General features: G+C 52.0%; 4 protein-coding genes across 7 annotated transcripts in view; 2 read left to right on the top strand and 2 right to left on the bottom strand.

The window, feature by feature from the left end:
- Window positions 1-5,595, bottom strand: part of tprn (taperin) — a 15,566-nt gene extending 9,971 nt beyond the window's left edge. Inside the window, exon 1 of the mRNA XM_076159988.1 lies at window positions 3,233-5,595. Within this exon, the coding sequence (XP_076016103.1) occupies window positions 3,233-5,365 (2,133 nt within the window). The 5' untranslated portion in view covers window positions 5,366-5,595. The remainder of the gene's footprint in view (window positions 1-3,232) is intronic.
- A 1,238-nt stretch (window positions 5,596-6,833) lies between these two features.
- Window positions 6,834-13,078, bottom strand: tmem203 (transmembrane protein 203). Of its 2 annotated transcripts, none has more exons than XM_076160004.1 (2): window positions 12,990-13,078; window positions 6,834-8,172 (listed from the first exon to the last, which is right to left on the bottom strand). In XM_076160004.1, the coding sequence occupies exon 2, from the start codon at window positions 8,002-8,004 to the stop codon at window positions 7,588-7,590; it is 417 nt and encodes a 138-aa protein (XP_076016119.1). In that variant the 5' UTR covers window positions 8,005-8,172; window positions 12,990-13,078; the 3' UTR covers window positions 6,834-7,587. The 2 variants fall into 2 exon arrangements, with proteins under 2 accessions (XP_076016119.1, XP_076016118.1); XM_076160003.1 differs by lacking the exon at window positions 12,990-13,078 and adding an exon at window positions 9,528-9,659.
- Window positions 8,654-13,840, top strand: alad (aminolevulinate dehydratase). Of its 2 annotated transcripts, none has more exons than XM_076159992.1 (12): window positions 8,654-9,271; window positions 10,847-10,972; window positions 11,059-11,109; window positions 11,584-11,680; window positions 11,810-11,945; window positions 12,031-12,114; window positions 12,427-12,515; window positions 12,613-12,668; window positions 12,746-12,833; window positions 13,012-13,098; window positions 13,197-13,326; window positions 13,501-13,840. In XM_076159992.1, exons 1-12 carry the CDS (start codon window positions 8,706-8,708, stop codon window positions 13,557-13,559), a joined length of 1,569 nt encoding a protein of 522 aa, XP_076016107.1. In that variant the 5' UTR covers window positions 8,654-8,705; the 3' UTR covers window positions 13,560-13,840. The 2 variants fall into 2 exon arrangements, with proteins under 2 accessions (XP_076016107.1, XP_076016108.1); XM_076159993.1 differs by lacking the exon at window positions 8,654-9,271 and adding an exon at window positions 10,109-10,184.
- A 1,121-nt stretch (window positions 13,841-14,961) lies between these two features.
- Window positions 14,962-21,129, top strand: part of npr2 (natriuretic peptide receptor 2) — a 34,257-nt gene continuing 28,089 nt past the window's right edge. For both annotated transcript variants that reach the window (XM_076159987.1, XM_076159986.1), the window contains exon 1: window positions 14,962-16,024. In XM_076159987.1, coding sequence (XP_076016102.1) covers window positions 15,325-16,024 — 700 coding nt within the window. In that variant the 5' untranslated portion in view covers window positions 14,962-15,324. The remainder of the gene's footprint in view (window positions 16,025-21,129) is intronic.

The raw sequence follows: 21,129 nt of genomic DNA, 5'->3' as shown, positions 1-21,129 counted from the left end.
CGACTTACATTACATTACCACCCTACGCAGAGGGGGGAGCAATTGAGGGTTCGGTGCCTTGCTCAGGGGCACCTTGGCAGGGACTCGAACCGGTGACCCTCCAGTTCCAAAGCGGAAGCTCTACCCACTGAGCTACTGCCTCCCCTCGTTCTGCGATGAGACAGAAGAGGCTGACGGAGATCTGAACACTCAGCACCAGGGAGGGAAAGTATTTCTGGAAATGTAGTAATTGTGGAGGAAGAGGCCACCGTCTGCTTTGGTCAAGTTGAAGTTCTTCTCTCCTGACGAGCTTCCGGAACATTCTTTTCCTAGTTCCTCATAAAAACTGGTTTGGGTTTGGACGCCTCTCTGGGAAGCTGCTGTCATAGAGACACGCCACACAAAACACACGGGCCGGGGCCGGACCCCCGAAACCGAGCCCCCGGGCCGGACCCCCGAACTAAGCCCCTGGGCCGAGCTCCCAGGCCGAGCTGAGCCCCTGGGCCGAGCCTCCGGGCCGCACCTCCAGGCTTTTGTCTCGGCTCTGCCCACTAAACAAAAAGGAAGCAAATCGGAGCTCTGCGATGGTCGAGAGGAGCTCACAGACAACAAAAGGAGAATCTGGGATCTGAGCCCAAACACAAGCGGCGGGACAAAGACGGAGGTTTTCTGAAGGATCTCATGGCCACAAAACAAACAAACACACACACACACACACACACACTCATGAATGTCGGCGGACGGCACAGCGTCATTGTAAACTCATAAAGTTTGGAAAAGCGTGGCTCAAACACACACCGGTATGTTTCCATTGAATTCTGGTTGAAGCTCCAGATTACAAACTCCAGATTAAGATGAATTAGGGGGATTAGATCAGAAAATGATGTGAGAGACATCTGCTAGAACAAACACCATCAAGCTGTGTCACACACACCAGAGACCTCAATGCATGCTGGGATACGCTGAGTGCTTTAGTGGAGGAGTGGAGGGAGAGACGGAGAGAGAGACGGAGGGAGAGACGGACGAGGAGGCTTACCGACCTCAACAACACAACATCAATAGACAGAGAGAGAGAGAGAGGTTATACTGTGATGAACCTGTCTGTCTGTGCGTTCTTGTCTTGTTTCATTTCCAGACTTTCACTAACTGAGTCATTATTTCCTGAACTTAGTCGACAAAAGTTTCATATGTTTTGCGTCAAACTGCCGATGGAAACAAACGAGCTGATTTCCTCTCTGAGCTCTCAGGCGGCCCCCCCCCCCCCGTACATGCAGCCCTGTCCACTGTCCCACACGGTCACACAGACTCATTAGTGTGTAACGTGTGTGTGTGGCACTAATATGGAGGATTAGAGAAACACCACAGGAGCCACAAACTGGGAGCGAGGAGCTGCCGGAGCTTCAGGCCAGCTGAGGTCCACTGAGAGCCAGCAGGGAGAGAACAGAGCTCAATGAGAGAGAGAGAGAGAGAGAGAGAGAGAGAGAGAGAGAGGGGGGGAGAGAGAGAGAGAGAGAGAGAGAGAGAGAGAGAGAGAGAGAGAGGGAGAGAGAGAGAGAGAGAGAGAGAGAGTGAGGGAGAGAGAGAGAGAGAGAGAGAGAGAGAGAGAGAGAGAGAGAGAGAGAGGGAGAGAGAGAGAGAGAGGGGAGAGAGAGAGAAGAGAGAGAGAGAGAGAGAGAGAGAGAGAGAGAGGAGAGAGAGAGAGAGAGAGGAGAGAGAGAGAGAGAGAGAGAGAGAGAGAGGGGGGGAGAGAGAGAGAGAGAGAGCGAGAGAGACGCCTGTGGCCTACAAACGCATTTAGCTTCAGGTTTTTGCATGTGGAATCTGAGCCGATGGAGGAGAGAGGGAGGGAGAGAGAGGGAGGGAGAGAGAGAGTGAGTGAGGGAGAGGGAGAGAAAGTGAGGGAGAGTGAGGGAGGGAGAGACAGAGAGACAGAGGGAGAGAGAGAGACAGAGTGAGACAGAGAGATAGTGAGTGAGAGGGAGAGAGAGAGTGAGCGTGAGAGAGAGAGACAGATTGAGGAAGAGAGTGAGCGAGAGGGAGGGAGAGGGAGTGAGAGGGAGACGGAGAGAGTGAGGGAGAGTGAGGGAGAGTTAGGGGCCGAGAGAGAGTGAGAGAGAGGGAGACAGAAAGAGTGAGTGAGAGAGGGAGAGGGAGAGAGTGAGACAGAGAGAGAGAGATTGAGGAAGAGAGTGAGGCAGAGCGAGTGTGAGGGAGACAGAGAGAGTGAGGGGGGGGAGTTAGAGAGAGAAAGGGAGAGGGAGAGAGAGAGGGGGGTGGTGTGTGTGTGTGGACCCAGGATGCTGCGGTGAAACGGTTAAAAGGCTCTGCACCATCTGAGCCACCACGCCCTGAGTAACGTCTTAAAGGCTCAGTTCACCCAAATCACTCCACAGATTTTCACCTCTGATCCTCGCCTGCATGAAGTGGAGCAGATAGTTCCTGTTTATAAAGATCGCTCCTGGACTTCAGTCCGTTGACGTCGGCTTCAGACCGGAGGCTTCAGGTTATCGGTAAAGTGATCAGTCACAGCTGATCATTCAGGATGTGATTCATCAAATCACAAGAGCTGCAATGTGAACCATAAGTTACATTATTGATCATCTTGCGGCGAGAACGCTTTGCCTTTGTGAAGTCGTACGGCAACGCGAAATCTGTGAGGAGTGAGGAGTGTTAGAGCGGCCAGTGTTAGAGCGACCAGTGTTAGAGCGACCAGACGCACGGTGTCCCTCCATCCAAGACCTGGACCAGACTGTAAAGACCTGGTTTGAGTCCCTAAGCAGCTTCCTGAGACCTGATGCAGGCCTGATGAGGTCTGTAGTACTGAGCTGTGTGGAGCGGGGCAGAGCGCTGTGTGTGTGTCTGCTCTGTGTAAACACACGTGTTTAATCCACTCAGGCCCAGAGCGGCGCAGCTGATGGAGGGAGAGCGTGGAAAGCAGCACACACACACAGATTAACGCCCAAACTTTGGTTCAGCAGCAAACATCGCACTTTTCACTCTGACAGCTGCAGTCGTTGCTATGACAACAAACAACACAAACCCAGAACATACGACTGAAAAAACAGAGCAACATGGGTTCATCTGCATCTGGAGGTTAAGAGAGTCAAACGCTGACACACACACACACACACACACACACACACACACACACACACACACACACACACACACACACACACACACACACACACACACACACACACACACACACACACACACACACACACACACACACACACACGTCAGGTCTCACCTTCTTGCCCGTGGATGCCGTCTTGGAGATGCAGGACTTGGCGAGGGAGAGGTATCCCCCGATGACCTCGATCTCCTCCACGGCAGGGTAACGCTTCTTCAGCAGGGAGCCCAGGTGGGCGTACGGGGCCTGGGGGGGCGTGGACCCCGGCGTGGACACTGGCGTTGATCCTGACGGGGCGTCGGTGACGACCTCCTGCTGGGGCTCGGGTGAGCCGGGCTGGCCCTCGCCCTCCCCCCTTCGTTTGGGCACCACAGTGAAGGTGTTGCCCGTCCTCCTCTGGACCCCTGGACTCGGGGCAAGGACCTGCTGAGGCGGCTCCACCTCGATGTCGTCTATGTTTGTTACCGGCAGCTGATCAACTGCAGGCTCTTCTGGGGTAGGAGGAGGTGAGGAGACCGGGGGTGAGGAAGGAGAAGGAGGCGCAGGTGGAGAGACGGCAGCTGGCGTGAGAGTAGAAGTGGGAGGTGAAGGGTCAGAGCTTGGAGGAGGTGGAGGAGCTGGATCAACAGGAGGAAGTGGCTCAGGTTTGGATGTCCTCACCACCTTCTCCACTTCCTTCTCCTCTGGCCGTTTCCCCTCCATCTTTTTGGAGGGTGATGGGGTCGGTGTTGGGGCGTGGGAGGTTGGCACTCCTGGCGTGGGCACCTTTGACGCTCTGTGGGACGGGGGGGACTTCTCCGGGACAGGGCTGTCTGCATCAGACGGGGCAGTAAGACGGCGTTTGGGGATTACTGTAAAGGAGTTCCGGGACTGCAGGCGCAGGTTGGCCAGAGCCCGGGCCTGGGTGTCCCCGTCAGGGATCAGTGAGAGGTCTGGCTTAGGGGAGGGGCGGATCTCAAACTCGGGCGACGAGCGAGACACCTTGGACGACAGAGGGCTTGTGGGGGTCTCGGCATGGCGGGTCTCCGGAGAGCATGGCACCTTGGATATAGGGGGCACCTCTGCGCCATCCCAGTCTCTCTCTCTGGCAGGCTTGGTTTGCGCCCGGTCTGGCTCATCTCTGCCGCCCCCGTTCACCTCAAAACGCTGGCGATAGGAGGTAAAGGACTGCGGAGGCCTGGCAGGCCGGTGCGGGCTGCTTGGCTCTGAGGCAGCCGGCTGTGGCTTCGGTCTGGAAGACCAGGGACTCTGGAAGATGGGCGAGGATGGCTGGGTGCTGCCCGGGCTGCGGAGTGACGCGCCCGGTCGTAGGGGCGACGTGGGTTTTGGCACCAGGTCTGGATCTGGCTTGGCCCAGTGTCTTGGCCTGCTGCTGGCACCACAATCCAGGTCCAGCAGGTTCTCAGTGCTGTGGGATTTCTTCTGCAGCTTCCCGTAGTTGCTGTCAAACTTCCGGAGCATGCGGCTCACCCGGCCCTGACCCTCACCTGTCTCATAAGCTCCGGCCTCGTGATCCTGGCGCCCCAGGGTGCTCAGGTTCTCCTCGCTCTTGCTTAACGTGGTATCATAAATCACCACCTCCTTGGCTCTTATCTCGGTCACACCGCTCCCTCTCCGGTCCAAGAGGTCGTTCAGAGAGTTGTAACAAGTCACGCCGTTCTGCTGCCATTTGGCCTCGGGTGAGAGACCACCGGCCTCCGGAAAGTAGTCCGGGTCGGACTCGATGATGATGATGTTCTCTGCGCGGATCGTCCGGATGCCGGGGACGCTGCCGTACAGTTCGAGGATGTGCTGGACCGGCCGGGCTGCGTTCTCTCGGTCCTGCCGCCTCTTCCGCTCCTTCTCCAGCTTGATGAACGGGTTCTCCTGCAGCGGGCCCAGGCTGTCGTGCAGCACCAGGCTCTCATGTCCGCCCCCCACCCTCGGTGCCGTCGCCCTCTCTGCGCCGGGCGTCCACGGCTCTTTGTTGTTGGCGAAGTGCTGGTTGGCGGTGGTGATGGTGTAATTCCGGCCGGACGCGCCGCTGCAGCTCGGCGCGTCTCTGCTGGGGCATGCGGCTCCGTTCACGTTACGCCCCGACGGTTCGCCGTTCACCTTCTGCGGACTGGACTCCGGGGCCGCACCGGCACCGCCAGACCCGCCGCCCTTCGCCTTCCTCCTCTCCAGGATCTCTCGCTTCCAGGCCGGCATCCTCGGGCTCTCCTGGCCGGCCTCTTGGAGGAGGACGCGGGTCTCTCCTCCGCCAGACATAGCGGAGGCTGTTCTCAGGTGTGGTGGAGAGGAGAGAGGCAGGCTCCGTGCTGGTCTCGCCACGGACCGGGGCGGCTATCAAACCTGTATCCGGCTGTGACAGTACCTGCAGCGGCGCTTATCCTACACACATCCCTGCCTTCTGTTTTTTCTCTCCACTCTGCTTCCCTTCCTCTCTCCTCCCTCCGGCCGTACAGTCCCTGAATGCGGCCCCGCCCCTCCGCAAAATCTCTAGCTCTTTCATTGGCTGTTCTGTTTTAAAGACACGCCTCTTTGGTCTGTAGAGCACCGCCCTTTCACCCAAACCGCGCCCGTGTCTATTGTTGAGAAGCCTTAGAATGGCTGTCAATCAAACGCGGTGCGTTCAGGTGTAATCTGAACTCACAGTACAACAATATTAAACATGACAAATATTGTACATCGCATATTTAATGAGTTATTGTCGCACAAAACGGATTTATTTGGAACGTTCGCGATAGTTACCTCTCATTAACTATATTTAAAAAATATTAAATTAAATATCTACTATCATAGTATATCGTTTACGAATTATAATGAAATATTTGTCGTGACTTCTAAACTAATTACGTATTTCCACGATGAATAAAAAATGACATGAAATGATGATATAATGTTGCAGTAATAACACAACATGTACATTCCTGTTCCATATTTATTTCTGTGGGTTGTAGTTCATGTTTATGTTCTCCATGTTGGGTTCTTACCTGCAGTCCTAATCCGCTCTGAGCGGGATCAGATCCATATGCGCCAAACCAGACCACTCAGCTCCTCACGCCCCATATACCATACAACCAGGCCGTATGACGTCACGTGTTTACTGTCTGCTGCTAGAGTTAAGTGATAAAAGTCTAGAATATAACACACACACACACACACACACACACACACACACACACACACACACACACACACACACACACACACACACACACACACACACACACACACACACACACACACACACACACACACACACACGTTGTTGTGATGTTTTTCATTGTAAACATTGTTGGGACAGGTGGGGGCGCGCGTGCGTTGTTGTTGTGGCGCGAGGACACGTCGCGCTCCGGTCATAAGAAGGCAACGAGGTTCATTCAGTGACGTCACCTGTGGATAATCCTGCTGAGGCGCACACATGAGCCGAGGAGCTGCGACATGAATCAGCAGACGGAGGTATTGAGAGCAGCTGACCAACATAAACACGACCGACTCTCACATCCGGACACTTTGGGGCTGAGTGATGCAGCGCAGCTCCTCGGTCATGTGGGAGAAGATCTCTCAGTCCCAGATGAACACTGATTTGGGCCAAACCGACGTGACTCCTTTGTGCTGCGCCTCATGAGGAGTCACAGTTTGGTCCTTTACGTTCAGGCCCTGAAGCCCACAGAGAGGGAGCAGCGCCCTCCTGCGGCAGAGCAGCGCCACACACAGGACCGGAGGAGAACAGTTTAAATGTAGAGGTTTATTTACACGTATGTACACAAGAGATAGCAAAACAACACAAGAACATAAATAAGGTCTGAATCAACATGAACATAAACATGACACAGAGAAACAAGACGTGTGTCAATCACATCCAAAACAAAGTGTCCAGGTAAACTTACAGGTTCAGGGAGGAAGAGTTCACACAGCGTCTCCAGCTGACAGCACACTGAGACACGACGCTCCTCCAGTCTGACACAAACAGCATCCAGCACACTGAGACACGACAAACAGCATCCAGCACACTGAGACACAACAAACAGCATCCAGCACACTGAGCCGCGACATCAGCACATCAACTCTTCTGCTGCCTTCACACTTAAAGCCACACACACACACACACACACACACACACTTTAAGCACTTAAACACATTAAGTGATGTGGACTTCCTGTTCCCTCGTTGTTGCGGTGGAGTCTAGAACTGATGACATCATCATGCAGCGAGCAGAGCTTTGAGTGTTTCTAAGTTCCTCTCTAACGGAGACACGAGCTTCAGACTAATGTGGTAGAGTCATAATCTAACAGGAGAGAGAGAGAGAGAAGAGGAGTGTGTGTTCAGCTTCATCAGGAGCTCCAGGCTGCTGGAGCAGCAGGATGAAGATGAAGGTGATGAAATCAAAGTGTGACAGAGTGACGCCAGCGTTATGCTTTAAGTCTCTGATTGGCAGATGAAGGAAGCTCCTCCCCCGTGCGGGAGCTCTGGGCAGACTCCTCCCCTCAGTTGACGCGGCACGCTCGTATCATCAGCAGCTGCAGCAGGATGAAGAGCGGCGACACGATGAGGCCGAACCACAGGTCCCGGGCTTGCTCCTGCTCCGCCAGCTTCTGGCACAGCAGAACCTCACACACCAGCTTGAGGCTGAGCACCGTCAGCACCCACAGCAGCCGCAGCACCGCCAGGCGCCGCTCGTTCTCCTGGTACAGCCGGATGGACACGATGGCGGTGAAGTAGGTGCTGAGGCCGTCCGCGGCAAACAGCGGGACGAACACCAACCACCAGCTGAGAGAGGGGGTGAACATGTCGGCCCGCAGAGCCACAAGCATGCTGAAGACCAGGATGGCCAACAGGTGGAGGAAGAGCTCGAAGGTGGCGAAGCCCAGCCACTGGACCAGCTCCCTCAGAGAGAACAGCATGGTCACACACAGACGAAGGTCACCCTGGGTGTGACCAGGGCTCCACAGCTGAGGAGGCGGCCGGGGCGTCAGCGGGCAGGAAGGAGGCGACACAGACGGGGAGGAACCTCAGAATGAGATGCTGAGCTGTGGCTCCATCTCCACAACCATGAGGAGGAGAAATCCAGTCTGAGAGGAGAGGAGAGAGGAGAGGAGAGGAGACAACATGAGGCCAGAGACACAGACGGGACAGAACACACACACACACACACACACACACACACACACCTGAGCTTTCAGAGAGGAGCAGCAGAGGTTTGACCTGCTGAGCCTGAAGTGTTCACACTCTGTGATCCTCATCTAAACTAACAGATCTGCTCCCAAACCTGAGGTCATCAGCTGAGCCCCACACACTGCAGCCTCACTGACCTACAGAGGTCACACAGGTTAGAGAGCAGTGAGCAGAAGATGAAGGTTTATAAAGAGATCTTTATAACATGATGTCCTCTCCCTGCCTGTCATCTGTGTGTGTGTGTGTATATGTGTGTGTGTGCGATGTTTACACAGGCCCTGGCTTCACACACACACACTGGGCTGCTCGGGGAGCTGCAGCACCAACAGGGGGCGCTGCAGCTCCCCGATTGATCCAAACACATCTTTACTTGTGGTCACCTGACGCAGCCACGGACCTTATGTTGATGTACAGATGCTCATCTATCTAAATGGCGCAGAAACGCGCCTCTAACGCCTCCGTGAGCCCGGAGCGCACTAAGAGATGCGGCCTGCTGGCGGAGGCGGACGGACCCGGACCGGGCCGCTCCCCGGAGGAGGAGGACCGGGACCACCGAGCGGAGGCCGAGCTGAGCCCGGAGTCACACGGCCTCTCCGGTCAGAACGAACCGAACCAGCCGAGCAGCCTCCCCTTCCCCGGGCGGCGGTTCGGCACAGAGGCGTCCCTTCGCTCCTTTGACGCCGGCTGGTTCCGGAGGTGGACCTGGCTCAGCTACATGGAGGACCGGGACCGCGTCCTCTGCTTCAGCTGCGTCAAAGCGCTGGAGAGCGGACTGATCGGGGACAGTGTGAGGGCGGACAGCAGCTTCGTTAAAGGAGGCTTCTCTAACTGGAGGAAGGCCGCGGAGAAGTTCACCGAGCACGAAGAGTCCAAGCTTCACCAAGACGCCATCAAAGAACTCTCTGTCACTAAGAAGGACGCGCCGAGCCCTGCGGTGCGGACTGACGCTGCCCGCCGGGCTGAGCCGACAGCGGGGCGGGGTATGGAGCCGACCAGGTCAGTGCGCGTCCCGGGGGCGGGGCGGGTCTCTGCGGGTCTCTGCGGGGCGGTGTGGGTCTCTACGGGCCGCGGGACTCCGGCTCGCTACCGGTGAAATTAAAAACAAAATCCCGATTGTAGCTCCGAACATCAATGTAAGCTAACAGCCTGACTCAGACCGAACAAACAAACAGACCGCACAGCCCGGAGCAGCGCGCTGAACCCAGTGTTCGTGTCTGTAAGCCCCCCTTCCCCCTCATGTGTGTCGGTTTACCTCAGACGCTGCTGGCGGCCCGGAGGTCCATGGAGCGGAGAGACTGACAGCGCGGAGCTAACGAGCTGTTAGCGCCTAGCTTCGGCTTTCTTCTCGCCTTCAGGAAAAGTATCGCGAGAAGTAGAGAACAGTCTACGGTGGCCGAAAGGGGGCGTAGGTTGGCCAGAGCCTTTATTTTGAAGCTGTTGAATTTAACGAATAAATCTGACAGAAATCTGAGTTTATACGGAGTTTCTCTCAATAAACGTTGCTGTTTCAATGTAGTTGTTTAGATTTCAACTTGGATAAAAACATGAAAACAATTATGATTCATTTATGTCGGTTACATTAGATTGAGAGGTGGAAACAAAGTAAATAAAAACCGTATATTTATAATGGATTTGGAGAAGATTTTTAGTTAAAGATCGACCAACTGTTGTTGTCTGGGAGATTTGCTTCAATTATTAATTCTATTAAATCTTCTGCAAAACAATTCCAACGTACCAAAGTACAGTTCAGTTCATAATTCAGGCGGAAGTTGAATGGTTGTAAGCCTGTGATTCAACTCCGTGCCACCAGGCGGCGCTACTGCACCAGTAAGTCTGTAACCAAACGCCGCGGCGCGAAGCCAAAACGAAGAAGCAGGACGAGTCTGTTGAGGTTCAGAGTTGTTCAAAGGTAAGAAGTGACTTTAAGTTCTCTCCTTTATTTGATTTAAGATCGAACTAGTGCGTCACGTGAGACCTTCCGGTGTGTAAATGTCCCTCACGGTTACTTTAATTCAGTCGCAGAGCCGCGAGTTGCTGTCAGGACGACATGTACAGAAACACGCGAGTCCATTAGAAACGCGTGTTTACCAAATAATAACTGAAGTTTAAAGTAAACTTTACCCTGCAGGTGACGTTATCAGGATTTAATCATACTTTTATATGTTTTAAAGTCTTTTCTGAAGTTGTGAAAATGCAACAGGACATCCTCAATATTCAGCTGTATCACATCTGAACTATGATCTGTGTTTATACTCTGTTTGTGTGTTTGTATGTCATATTAACACATTTACAGAGTTATGATCATATAACAAAGCACCTGCACAGTATTTGGTGTGTGATGAACTTCTCCCTTGTGTTGTAGCAGCAGTATGAGTGTGTATGAAGTGTGTGACCTGAGCAGAGCCATGAGGCGGTGAAGCTCTGCTGTGTGTGTGTGTGGTGGAGCGTCCTCACGCATGCTTGGTCACTTTCACGCCGGCTGAGTCGCAGCAATGCAGAAGAGATTTCAGGAAAGCCGCCGCCGGCGCACAACTTCCTTCTCAGGTTTCACATGTTCTCTCCACTCTGTAGGGTAAAGATGCAGACGCCGGCCGAGTCCATCCTCCACAGCGGATACTTCCACCCCACGCTCCGGTTCTGGCAGAGCTGCGCCACCGACCTAAAGCCCGGCAACCTCATCTACCCCATCTTCATCACGTAAAGCTTCAGTCTACTCAGTAGGATGTGATGTGTTCTGGTTCTGGTTCTGCTCTGTGTGCTGACAGGGATGTCCTCTCTCACAGTGACGGTGCTGATGCAGTGGAGCCCATCTGCAGCCTGCCGGGTCAGGCCAGGTAAGACACACAACCTCCTGTTGACCTCTGCCTGCTCCTGAAGCTGACCTCTGAACCTCATACACAGAATCTCACTGCTCACAGGAGGAGCAAAGTGTTTTGGGTAACAAACTGAGTCTGTGGACGTTTGACAGCTCGTCTCCTGGAGGTCCTAACAGAAGCAAACCTCACACACACACACACACACACACACACACACACACACACACACACACACTGTTACCCTCAGATAAAAGCCTCAGGCAGGGCGGAGCCTCGGGGCCAAGACCTGAACCCAGATAAGAGGAGAATCCGTTAGAGCCATTATTCCTCGACAACAACAGAGGTCGTCTCAAATCAGACAGAAGTGTTTTCACAATATTTGCTCGGTCTTATATTTTAATAAATGTCAGGCGACGTAACAGAGCTTCAGTTATGACAAAGAAGCACCCAGGTGTATAGTTTTCTAATATTGAAACCTTTTCCCTCTGACAGGTACGGAGTGAACAAGCTGGAGGAGATGCTGCGCCCCCTGGTGGACAACGGCTTAAAGTGCGTGCTCATATTTGGAGTTCCTGCCAAAATAGAAAAGGTTTGTAACCCAGTTGATTGAGAAACAGCACTGGGCTGAAGGTTAAAGGTCACGCTGACCCCGGCTCACCGCCTGTGTGTTGATTTGTGTTGCTTTGTGTGACGCGGAGGTGTTGTCGTGTGATTTCAGGACGAGAGAGGCTCCGGCGCCGACGCAGACGACACCCCGGCCGTGCTGGCGGTGAAGAGGATCCGGTCTTTGTTCCCCGACCTGTTGGTGGCGTGCGACGTCTGCCTGTGCCCTTACACGTCACACGGTCACTGCGGTCAGCGCCTCCTCCTGAACACACACACCGCCGCCTCTCACCCGACTGATCTCACCTCCTAAAGGCGTGTCGTCTCCTTCTGCAGGAATCCTGAACACCGACGGGACTCTGAACAACGACGCCAGCTGCCTGAGACTGGCAGAGGTGTCGCTGGCGTACGCTCGAGCCGGTGAGGCCTGATTCTACTTCTGTTCTATTATTAGAGCTAGGAAACCAATCTCTCTGTCTCTCTATCTCTCTCTCTCTCTCTCTATCTCTCTATCTCTCTATCTCTCTCTCTCTCTCTCTATCTCTCTCTCTCTGACTCTCTTGCTTCTTCACATCTGTAAGGCGAGCCATGGCCTCTGCTGCTCTCTCTCTCTCGTCTCTCTCTCTCGTCTCTCTCTCGTCTCCTCTTACACTCCTGGATCAAAAGCACCCAGTCAGTCAGACGGCTGCGTCCTGAGCTGCACCTGTCTCACCCTCTGGTGTCGTCCTGCAGGCTGCCACATCATCGCCCCCTCTGACATGATGGACGGCAGAGTGAGAGCCATCAAGCAGGCGCTGATCTCAGGCGGCCTGGGAAACAAGGTCAGGCTCAGGCTCAGGCTCAGACTCAGGCTCAGACTCAGACTCACTCAGCCACAGTCAGGTCTCATCCCTCTGCTGCTCTCTCTCTCCTCTGCAGGTGTCGGTGCTGAGCTACAGTGCAAAGTTCGCCTCCTGTTACTACGGCCCCTTCAGGTACGCCGGGACCATCCAACGCTACCGAGCCACATGAGGGGAAACACAACCTGACGTCTTTGTGTTTGTCTGTGCAGAGACGCCGCTCAGTCCAAACCGGCCTTCGGAGACAGACGCTGCTACCAGCTGCCGCCCGGCGCCCGAGGACTCGCCATCCGGGCCGTGGTGTGTGTGTGTGTGTGTGTGTGTGTGTGTGTGTGTGTGTGGTTGTGTGTGTGTGTGTGTGTGTGTGTGTGTGTGTGTGTGTGTGTGTGTGTGTGTGTGTGTGTGTGTGTGTGTGTGTGTGTGTGTGTGTGTGTGTGTGTGTGTGTCAGGACTCACTCCTTGTGTGTGGTTGCTTCAGGAACGCGACGTGAAAGAAGGAGCCGACATGCTGATGGTGAAGCCTGGTCTGCCGTATCTGGACATCGTGAGAGAGGTCAAGGACAAGGTACTACACACACACACACACACACACACACACACACACACACACACACACACACACTCTCCTCTGCTGCTGACGCCCCCTCTGTCCTCCCGTCTCAGTTTCCCTCTCACCCTCTGGCCGTGTACAACGTGTCCGGAGAGTTCGCCATGATGTGGCACGGCGCCCAGGCCGGAGCGTTCGACCTGCGGGCCGCCGTGATGGAGGCCATGACGTCGTTCAGGAGGGCAGGTGAGACCGCGACACCACCTGACACACACACACACACACACACACACACGCGCACACACACACACGCGGCACAACTCAGCAAAGCCAAGAATGAGAGAAGTTGCAGCTTTGTGTTCCTGCTGAAAGTTTGATCCTGATCGGCTCGATGATGTCGCCTCTCCTCTCCCCTCCCAGGCGCTGACATCATCATCACCTACTTCACCCCTCAGCTGCTGGGCTGGATGAAGGAGTGACGGAGACGCGGCCGCCGGTCCATCACACCAGCAAATCAGCCACAGAAGAACTAATCAGTATTGATAGAGTATTGATAAAGATGAATCATGAATCATGTGTCAGTCAGGTCGCTTTAGCCCATCCACACGTTTAGAGATCAGCTGTTGGTCTGCAGCTGTGTGTGTTTGTGTGAAGGTGAATCTTTGTGATCGGGACCAAAGAAGTCCGTCTTCACTGCTTGATTGATAAGTTCTGAGCTTGACATCATGAAGTGGGCGGGGCTTCACTGTGTCCTTTGCTAGAGTTTTAAATAAAGTTTTGACAAATTGAGTCTCAGCTTTGTTTCCTATCAGAAGTGAAGTCACTGTGCTCAGGCTGCAGGGGGCGCTGTGCTGAAACTGACTGTGTGACTTCATGCTCTGGCTAAAGATGGAAGTGAAAATAAACATGGAGAAGTTGAACAGAAGCGTTTAACGTTAAAGGGGGGGGTTTAAGATCAAATCCACTTTTTAAGGTTCAAACATTAAAAAGCAAAACATTTCAGTTTGAGGTCCAACCCTTCACTGAGGTCCCGTGACCGTGAGGCGGCGCTGTCCCCGTGTGTCCAGCAGGGGGCGCCTCGTGCCTGTGCTAAGGAGAATCACGCTGCAAAACATGTCCCGTAATCAATCGATCTGTGATCAGGAACGTTCCGCTTCCGCTTCTACGTGACGCAGTTTATTGGTGGTTGTGTGTTTCAGTGTTTAAAGCCTCAGTCAGCGATCTGAGTGAAAACAAAGAGAGACTGGAACCCGCAAACAACCTGCAATTTAAAGCTCTGAGACAAATGTGACTAAAGCTAGAAGTACGGGAAAGAACAAAGTGATCAATGAACGCAGAACATCTGATTGATTTTATCTAAATGGATTTGACAAGTGTTGACTTATTTCAAAGTCAAACATTCCAGCTTGAACCTTTATCTGTGTGGTTGACCTCTTCCTCATGTTGTTACTGCGGGATGTTTGTTCACTTATCTATCAGATTATTGATCTCTGAGTGACGTCAGCGTACGTAAGAATCAAGACAATAAAGCTGAACTGAGCTGTACTTAGAATTCATCATTCATACTCAAGAGTGCTGCACTTTAAATATTTACATATCTATTCTGTCTTTCTGTTATGTATTCACTTTTACGTCTTTACACACACACACACACACGCACGCACACGCGCACACACGCACACGCACACGCACACACCTTCAGGCTGCTGTAATGGTCCTGGTCCTCCTTAAGCTGCTGTGAAGGTGGACATTTCTTGCAGTGTGTGTGTGTGTGTGTGTGTGTGTGTGTGTGTGTGTGTGTGTGTGTGTGTGTGTGTGTGTGTGTGTGCGCGCGTGCGCGCGTGCGCTTGCGTGTGTGTGTGTGTGCGTATGTGCGCTGTGCCTGAAGTTGCGGTGCTCTGGATGGATGCTCTCTCAGTCGGAGGGACCTCTGGAGGATCTGTGTGTGTGTGTGTGTGTGTGTGGGTGTGTGTGTGAGCTCCGTGCCGCGCTGGAACACTCTCTCACTCGCCCCGGGACTCTTCGGACTTTAGACGCGGAGTGACGCAGCGGAGGCGGATGGCGCAGCGGGACCTGGACCTGGACGTGGACCTGGACCTGGACCTGGGGAAGGATCTTTGAGTGAGTTGTTGTGAGTTCAGAGGCGGAGTGGGATCTTATGGTTGGTGGCACCGGCGCTCCTCTCTCCTCTCCAGACGGTGCCGTACTTTCCTCCGCGGGACTTCCGAGCAGCCGCGGCTCGACATGGGGCATCAGGCGGCGCTGGGCTGCTGGCTGCTGGCGGCTCTGTGCTGCTGCTGCCTCTCGCCGGGCTGCGCGGGAGGAAACATCACGGTGGCGGTGATGCTGCCGGACAACCTGAAGTACCCGTGGGCTCTGCCGCGCGTCTTCCCGGCGATCCTCATGGCGCACGAAGACCTGCGGAGCAAAGACGGACTGCTGCGCGGCCGCAACATTCACATCCTCAACTTCAGCACGGAGGATCCCGCGGTGGGCTCCTGCGCGGAGAGCCAGGCGCAGGTGGTGGCCGTGGACGCCAAACTTTACAACCGCCCGGACGCGTTCTTCGGCCCCGGGTGCGTGTACCCGCTCGCCTCCGTGGGCCGTTTCGCGTCGCACTGGAAGCTCCCGCTGTTCACCGCCGGAGGACCCGCGTACGGCTTCGACAAGCTGGAGGAGTACCGGACCATCGTGCGCACCGGGCCGTCCACCACCAAGCTGGGGAAATTCGCCAGCGTCCTGCACACGCACTTCAACTGGACGTCCCGGGCCATGGTGATCTACCACGACCTGCGGCAGGACGACCGGCCGCACTACTTCCTGTCCGAGGGGATCTACCTGAACCTGAAGGCGGAGATGAACGTCACCGTGGAGGCGCAGCCCTACATGGACGATTACAAGGAGTACAAGGAGCTGATCACCATCATGAAGGAGCACGGCAGGAGTAAGTCCCTCAAAGCCATTCAATCCATTATTATGTCTGAAAACAACAGTTTCTTTACGTTTCCTCCTGATGTGTTGCTTTACGCATCATCAAATCTTGGTCTCCATGGTGATTAGATTGATCAGAAACCAGGATTGGATTCAATTTGATGAATTTGATCCCCTCAGTATTTTTAAAACTCATTTCACTGATTCCTCATGTAGCAGTAGTTTACTCAAACTGTATTAAAGGTTCCAATCATTACCGTGAGGATTGAAGGAGGAACGCGCTCTAATTGATTATTATCGATCTTCACGTTTCAGATCCATGTAGTTGAATCACCATCTTAAACATCGATCAGGATTCTAATCAATACAGGACAAATCAGTGGATGTGATGATATAATAACATACGGACACTTTGTTTACTTGGTGCTGAATCAATTAATCGACCAATCAGTTAGTTTGACTATTCAGACTTTTTTGGTTTCAACCGTCCTCAGGAAAATCAAACTTTTCTATGAATTTGACACAAACATGGAACTTTTACTACTAAAATCTACCAATAAGTTATTGATTGATCAGTTCATTTCCAACGAAACCAATACTTACATATGCTACAAGTCTGAGCTTTAACATGTCCGTCATTGAGTCTTAAGTTTATGGTTTTATTCTTTCCTCATTCCCATTTCTTCCTCTGTTTGTGTTGAATGTGTTGATGATCAGGATGAATTTAGAGATTTTAAGGCCGATAACAGAACGATAGAGAGACTGAGCAGTGAACCATCTGGTGTTCAACCAAGGGCTTCACGTACCATCATTGGTACACAGGCCTTCATTTGAGAACTTCTAGGCCGAACAGAAGCAGGGGACTGAAACAAACCAGAGCATGAATCCGTCCGTTTGGTCACTTCTGATTATTTACGATGAGAGAAAGGTGCAGGTTGCTGAAGTGTCTGTAGAGGAGGCAGAGCACCAGCTGGCTGCTGTAAACAGAGGAAGTTCACTCCAACGACATCATCACACAGGAAACATCACAGCAACAGTGTCACAGGAAAAATGTTAACAGTCTCCCTTCTATCTAAACATTTCTGCCTCCTTTAACTCTTTACTTTCTTTCAAATTCAAAGCGCAAAAAATAAATTCAGTGTTTAAGAATCCAGTACTGATTTTTCCAATCAAGTTTTGGAAAATCAAATGGTTGATAATCAATAATAATCAATCACTGCAGGGTCTGGTACGTTTAGAGAGCGGCAGCGTCTCGTGTCCCCGTGGAGACGAGCTGTGACGTCAATCAGGCCCGTCTGCTGCTTTCACTGTAAAGTTAATCAGTGATCAATATTACTTTAAAGCCAAATGTTGCAGGATTAATAATATAATAACAATAAATCATCCCCAGGTCACATCTGTCCTTACTCCAGGAGGACAAATACTTCTTCTACTCTACCCACATATTTCTTGTTCTACTGAGCGCATTCTGGCAGTCAGCATCTCATATAATACATGTTTTTTTTAGTATACCCGCAGTAATAATAAGTAATCAAGTAGTATGGAGCAGGATATGGATGACATCACGGTCTAACGGAGGTGTGATGGTGCTGTGTGTTTAGTATGAACCGATATGGGATCAATGAGTTTAGATTTGGGTCACAGAGCAAACTGGACTGGAACCGTTTCAGGGAAAAGCCAGTTTACTTCTAAGTTATTACACAGGAATGTTTAGGCTGAGAGCAGTGAGCGAGTTTACAGCCTGCAGAGGACCACCTGTGTTTTATAGAGGGGGGGAGGGGAGAGAGAGAGGGAGGGAGGGAGAGGGAGGGGGAGGGAGAGAGAGAGAGAGAGAGAATTGATTAATCATCTGAACCATAATAATAATTGCATATAAATCAGTAAACGTCATGTTGATGGACTTGTAGCATCAATCAAAGCTTTTCTCTCACATTTGTATCCAGACTTCCTCATGATTCATCCTCACTAAAGCAAATCTTCATCACAGAGCACAAAGAAACACAAAGAATGGCCTGAAACAAGAAGCTGTCAATCACTCATCTACAGCTGCTGTAATGAAGAAGCAAACTCACAGGAACACGTTCGTATCAGGAAACTCAAATCAAATCAAACCGTAGATAGAAAACGACTCACAATCAGACAGAACCTTGAAATCTTTCCTCTGTTTGTGCTCCATTCAAATATCTACAGAATACTGCAAAGAAACATTTCACTGAGTCCTCACCTCATTTACCAACAAATCATTATGTTTAGTGTCTGAGATGAGAAACAGGTTTGTTGCTTTTTGTTGCCAAAGCTCTGGTGCTGCTCTAACGGCCCCGGGTCCTCCTTACATAAAGGATCAATCTAAATGTAGATCTGTGGCCCTGTAACATTCTGAGCTCTGTCTCCTCGTGTTCCTCCGGGCTGAGCTCTTCTTCTTCTTCTTCTCCCACGCTGGTCCTGAGCGTGAGCACATATTCACAGGGTGACGTTATGGAACCCATAGCCTGCAGGTTTCTGAGGGCTTTTTATCTGCCGGGATAAAAGTGAGTGGAATGTGGAGCCGGGACAAGTCCTGACAAAGCCATTATCATCCCTGACCTCCAGCCCGCCGCTCAGCCCGCCACTCTCTCACAGGATAAGAGTTCAGGGAGCGTGAGGGGGCTGAATCCCTCCCCCACAGGAAGCCTGAAGGAGACATGTTCTGCTCTCTGTTGTGTAACGCAGACGGAGTTTGTGTGGAACGGCGTCAGAGTAACGGCTGTAGAATCGGATCTATTCATGGGTCTGAACCGGCCTGAAGCTGGGTTTGGTTTGATTGGTCCTGAGTCCAAGGCCGGGGAGGGAAGCAGCTGGCCAATCAGGACAGAGGGATCCTTAAAGAGACGGCATGTTTTCACTCAGGGTGCACAGTGATGCAATGTAGAGTCCGAGTGGATAACAGTGATGATGAAGTCGTGCTGAAAAGATTTGACGAGGTAACGCTTCTGAATCCCCAGGGAGCGAGGAGCTGGAGGAGATCTGCTCCATGTTTGCTGCTCAGCTCAATGTGGCAGCTAAACCTTCTTCAAGCCGTATAGTTTTATAGAAACGGCCACAGTTTGCTGTCCAACATTGTGGCACTGTCCAGAAGTTGTCCCTGGAAACACGTCTAGATGTTTACTCAAAATGAAAGAATTGGATTGAACCATTTCTTGGTCCTGATGTGAGATGAAGCAGCTCAAAGGTTTCCCTTCAGAGACACTTTCACTCCTTTGATTTTCAGTCCTGTTAAGCGAACAAAAGAAACTTCCAAAAGGTACAAAAAGGCAGAAATGAGACCCGGCAAAGGTCAGAACTGCTCCTCCATCAGTCTGAGGAGGTTCATCGTTACGCTCTCAGCACGTTTTCTATACAAAGGAATGTGAGAGCGGCAAACCCACAAGTCATCGATTTACAGCCGAACCATAAAAGCCCCACAGACAGGAGCGCGGCGTGGAGGGGGAGAGTCTGCGTCCGCATAGAAGCTCATTTTCACGAGATGGCAGCTGATTTTTATGGAGCGACGACACGCAGAGAGAGCACTTCATCAGTTTGCTTCCAAAGGACAGATCAACCTACATAAACATGATGTAATGTTCCTTATTCATAAACTGAGCTCAGCATCACTCTCACTCTCACCTGGACTTTACTTCACGCACTTTCAGATGTCAAGGTGGCAAAAACAAACCTTCATCATCTAGAATTCTTATATTTTGCTCTGTCAGAATAAGCGATTTGTTTTTAAGACAAACATTCTGTTGAGGTGTGTTGAGCTGCTGTGCCAGTGTTTGTGTCAATCAAGCCTTTCCTCATAAAGTCAAGGGCCATTTTCTTTGCATGAGTTCCACCAGGGGGCGCAGTTGAGCTCAGCGGGAAACAAAGACGTAAACGTGGATCAAATCAAATGCAATGATTTTTTTGTAGAATTGTGACTAAGAATGCAGGAGAATGAAGTTCCAGGTTCTCATGCAGTTTAACAAGATATCTGGAGGCTGAGCCTGAGCACAGCGCGGAGGGTTCAAGTCCCTGACGCCTTGTATAGCACGGTAACGGGAGCGATCAGTGGTCGCTTGCTTCGTCTTTAGCTGGTTTCATTTTCACATTTTGGCGGTGAGGAGCAGCTGTCAGGAAGTCTCTTCACGCTGACATCGAGCTCCTGTGTGTTTTGGGACGAGTCCAACTCAAATCTCAAGTCTCCATAAGAAAACAGCCGTGGAGAAGCAACGTTGCTGACAAACAATGACACCAATCCTCCCGGATGTGTCCAGCTCGTTTGTGAGGATCAGTCTGAGTAAGGAGCAGAGCGGCTGGTGGAGATGGAGCGTCTGCTGGAGCGGCTGGTGGAGATGGAGCTTGTTTTGCGGTGCAGACAGGAGAGCGACGGCGGGGCTGATTACGGTCCCGAAAGCCGTGAAGTGGAACAGATTGTACCAAATGATTCTGTGTGCTTCTGTAATGAAGTGAAGCCTCTGCAGGTCCTCGCTCGGCCGGATGCAGGAGATTTCCCCCTCTGCTGTGATTGTGCATTTGTGTTGGGCCCGGTCCAGGAGACAGCAGGACGACCTGGCACGGCCGCGGCGCCTTGGAAGAGATGAGTGCTGGGGTCTAAGCCGCGGTTGTGAGGAAACGTCTGCTAACCCGTGAGGACGGCCCTCAGCTGGCAGCAGACGTGCTGACATGCGCCACAAATGGAAATAATGCTACATTTTTTATTAATGACTCAGCGGCGGGAGGAAGGTGGAGGAGTGAGACGAGCGGGGGCAGAGTGGAAACAGAAAAGGTCTCAGGTTTGAGTCCTGGAAGACAAACAACAACAACAATAACAACAAGCTAAACAATGAACTGGAAACTAGGAACAAGTCAAACAAATCTGGTCTAAACACCAAATCCCAAAAATCTCTCAGTGTGTTTACGTGTGAATGATGGCAGTAAGAACAGAATGGAACTGTGCCATTTGCCTTTTCTACAATTTTGTTTTTGGATTTTTGTTTACCCATCTCTTCTCTTTTGTGGTGTGCAGATGAGCAAATAACGCACATGCTGCCACCTACTGGCCCAATTTGAAACAATACTCGGTGGAAACTCGGTCAATGCCTTTGTTTTGATGTAAGATGT

Source organism: Genypterus blacodes, unplaced genomic scaffold, assembly GCF_046128005.1.
Source record: "Genypterus blacodes isolate CSIRO-AG114 ecotype Tasmania unplaced genomic scaffold, CSIRO-AGI_Gbla_v1 ptg000102l_1, whole genome shotgun sequence".
NCBI classification, from domain to species: Eukaryota; Metazoa; Chordata; class Actinopteri; order Ophidiiformes; family Ophidiidae; genus Genypterus; species Genypterus blacodes.
This window is presented reverse-complemented; position numbering and strand designations above follow the sequence as displayed.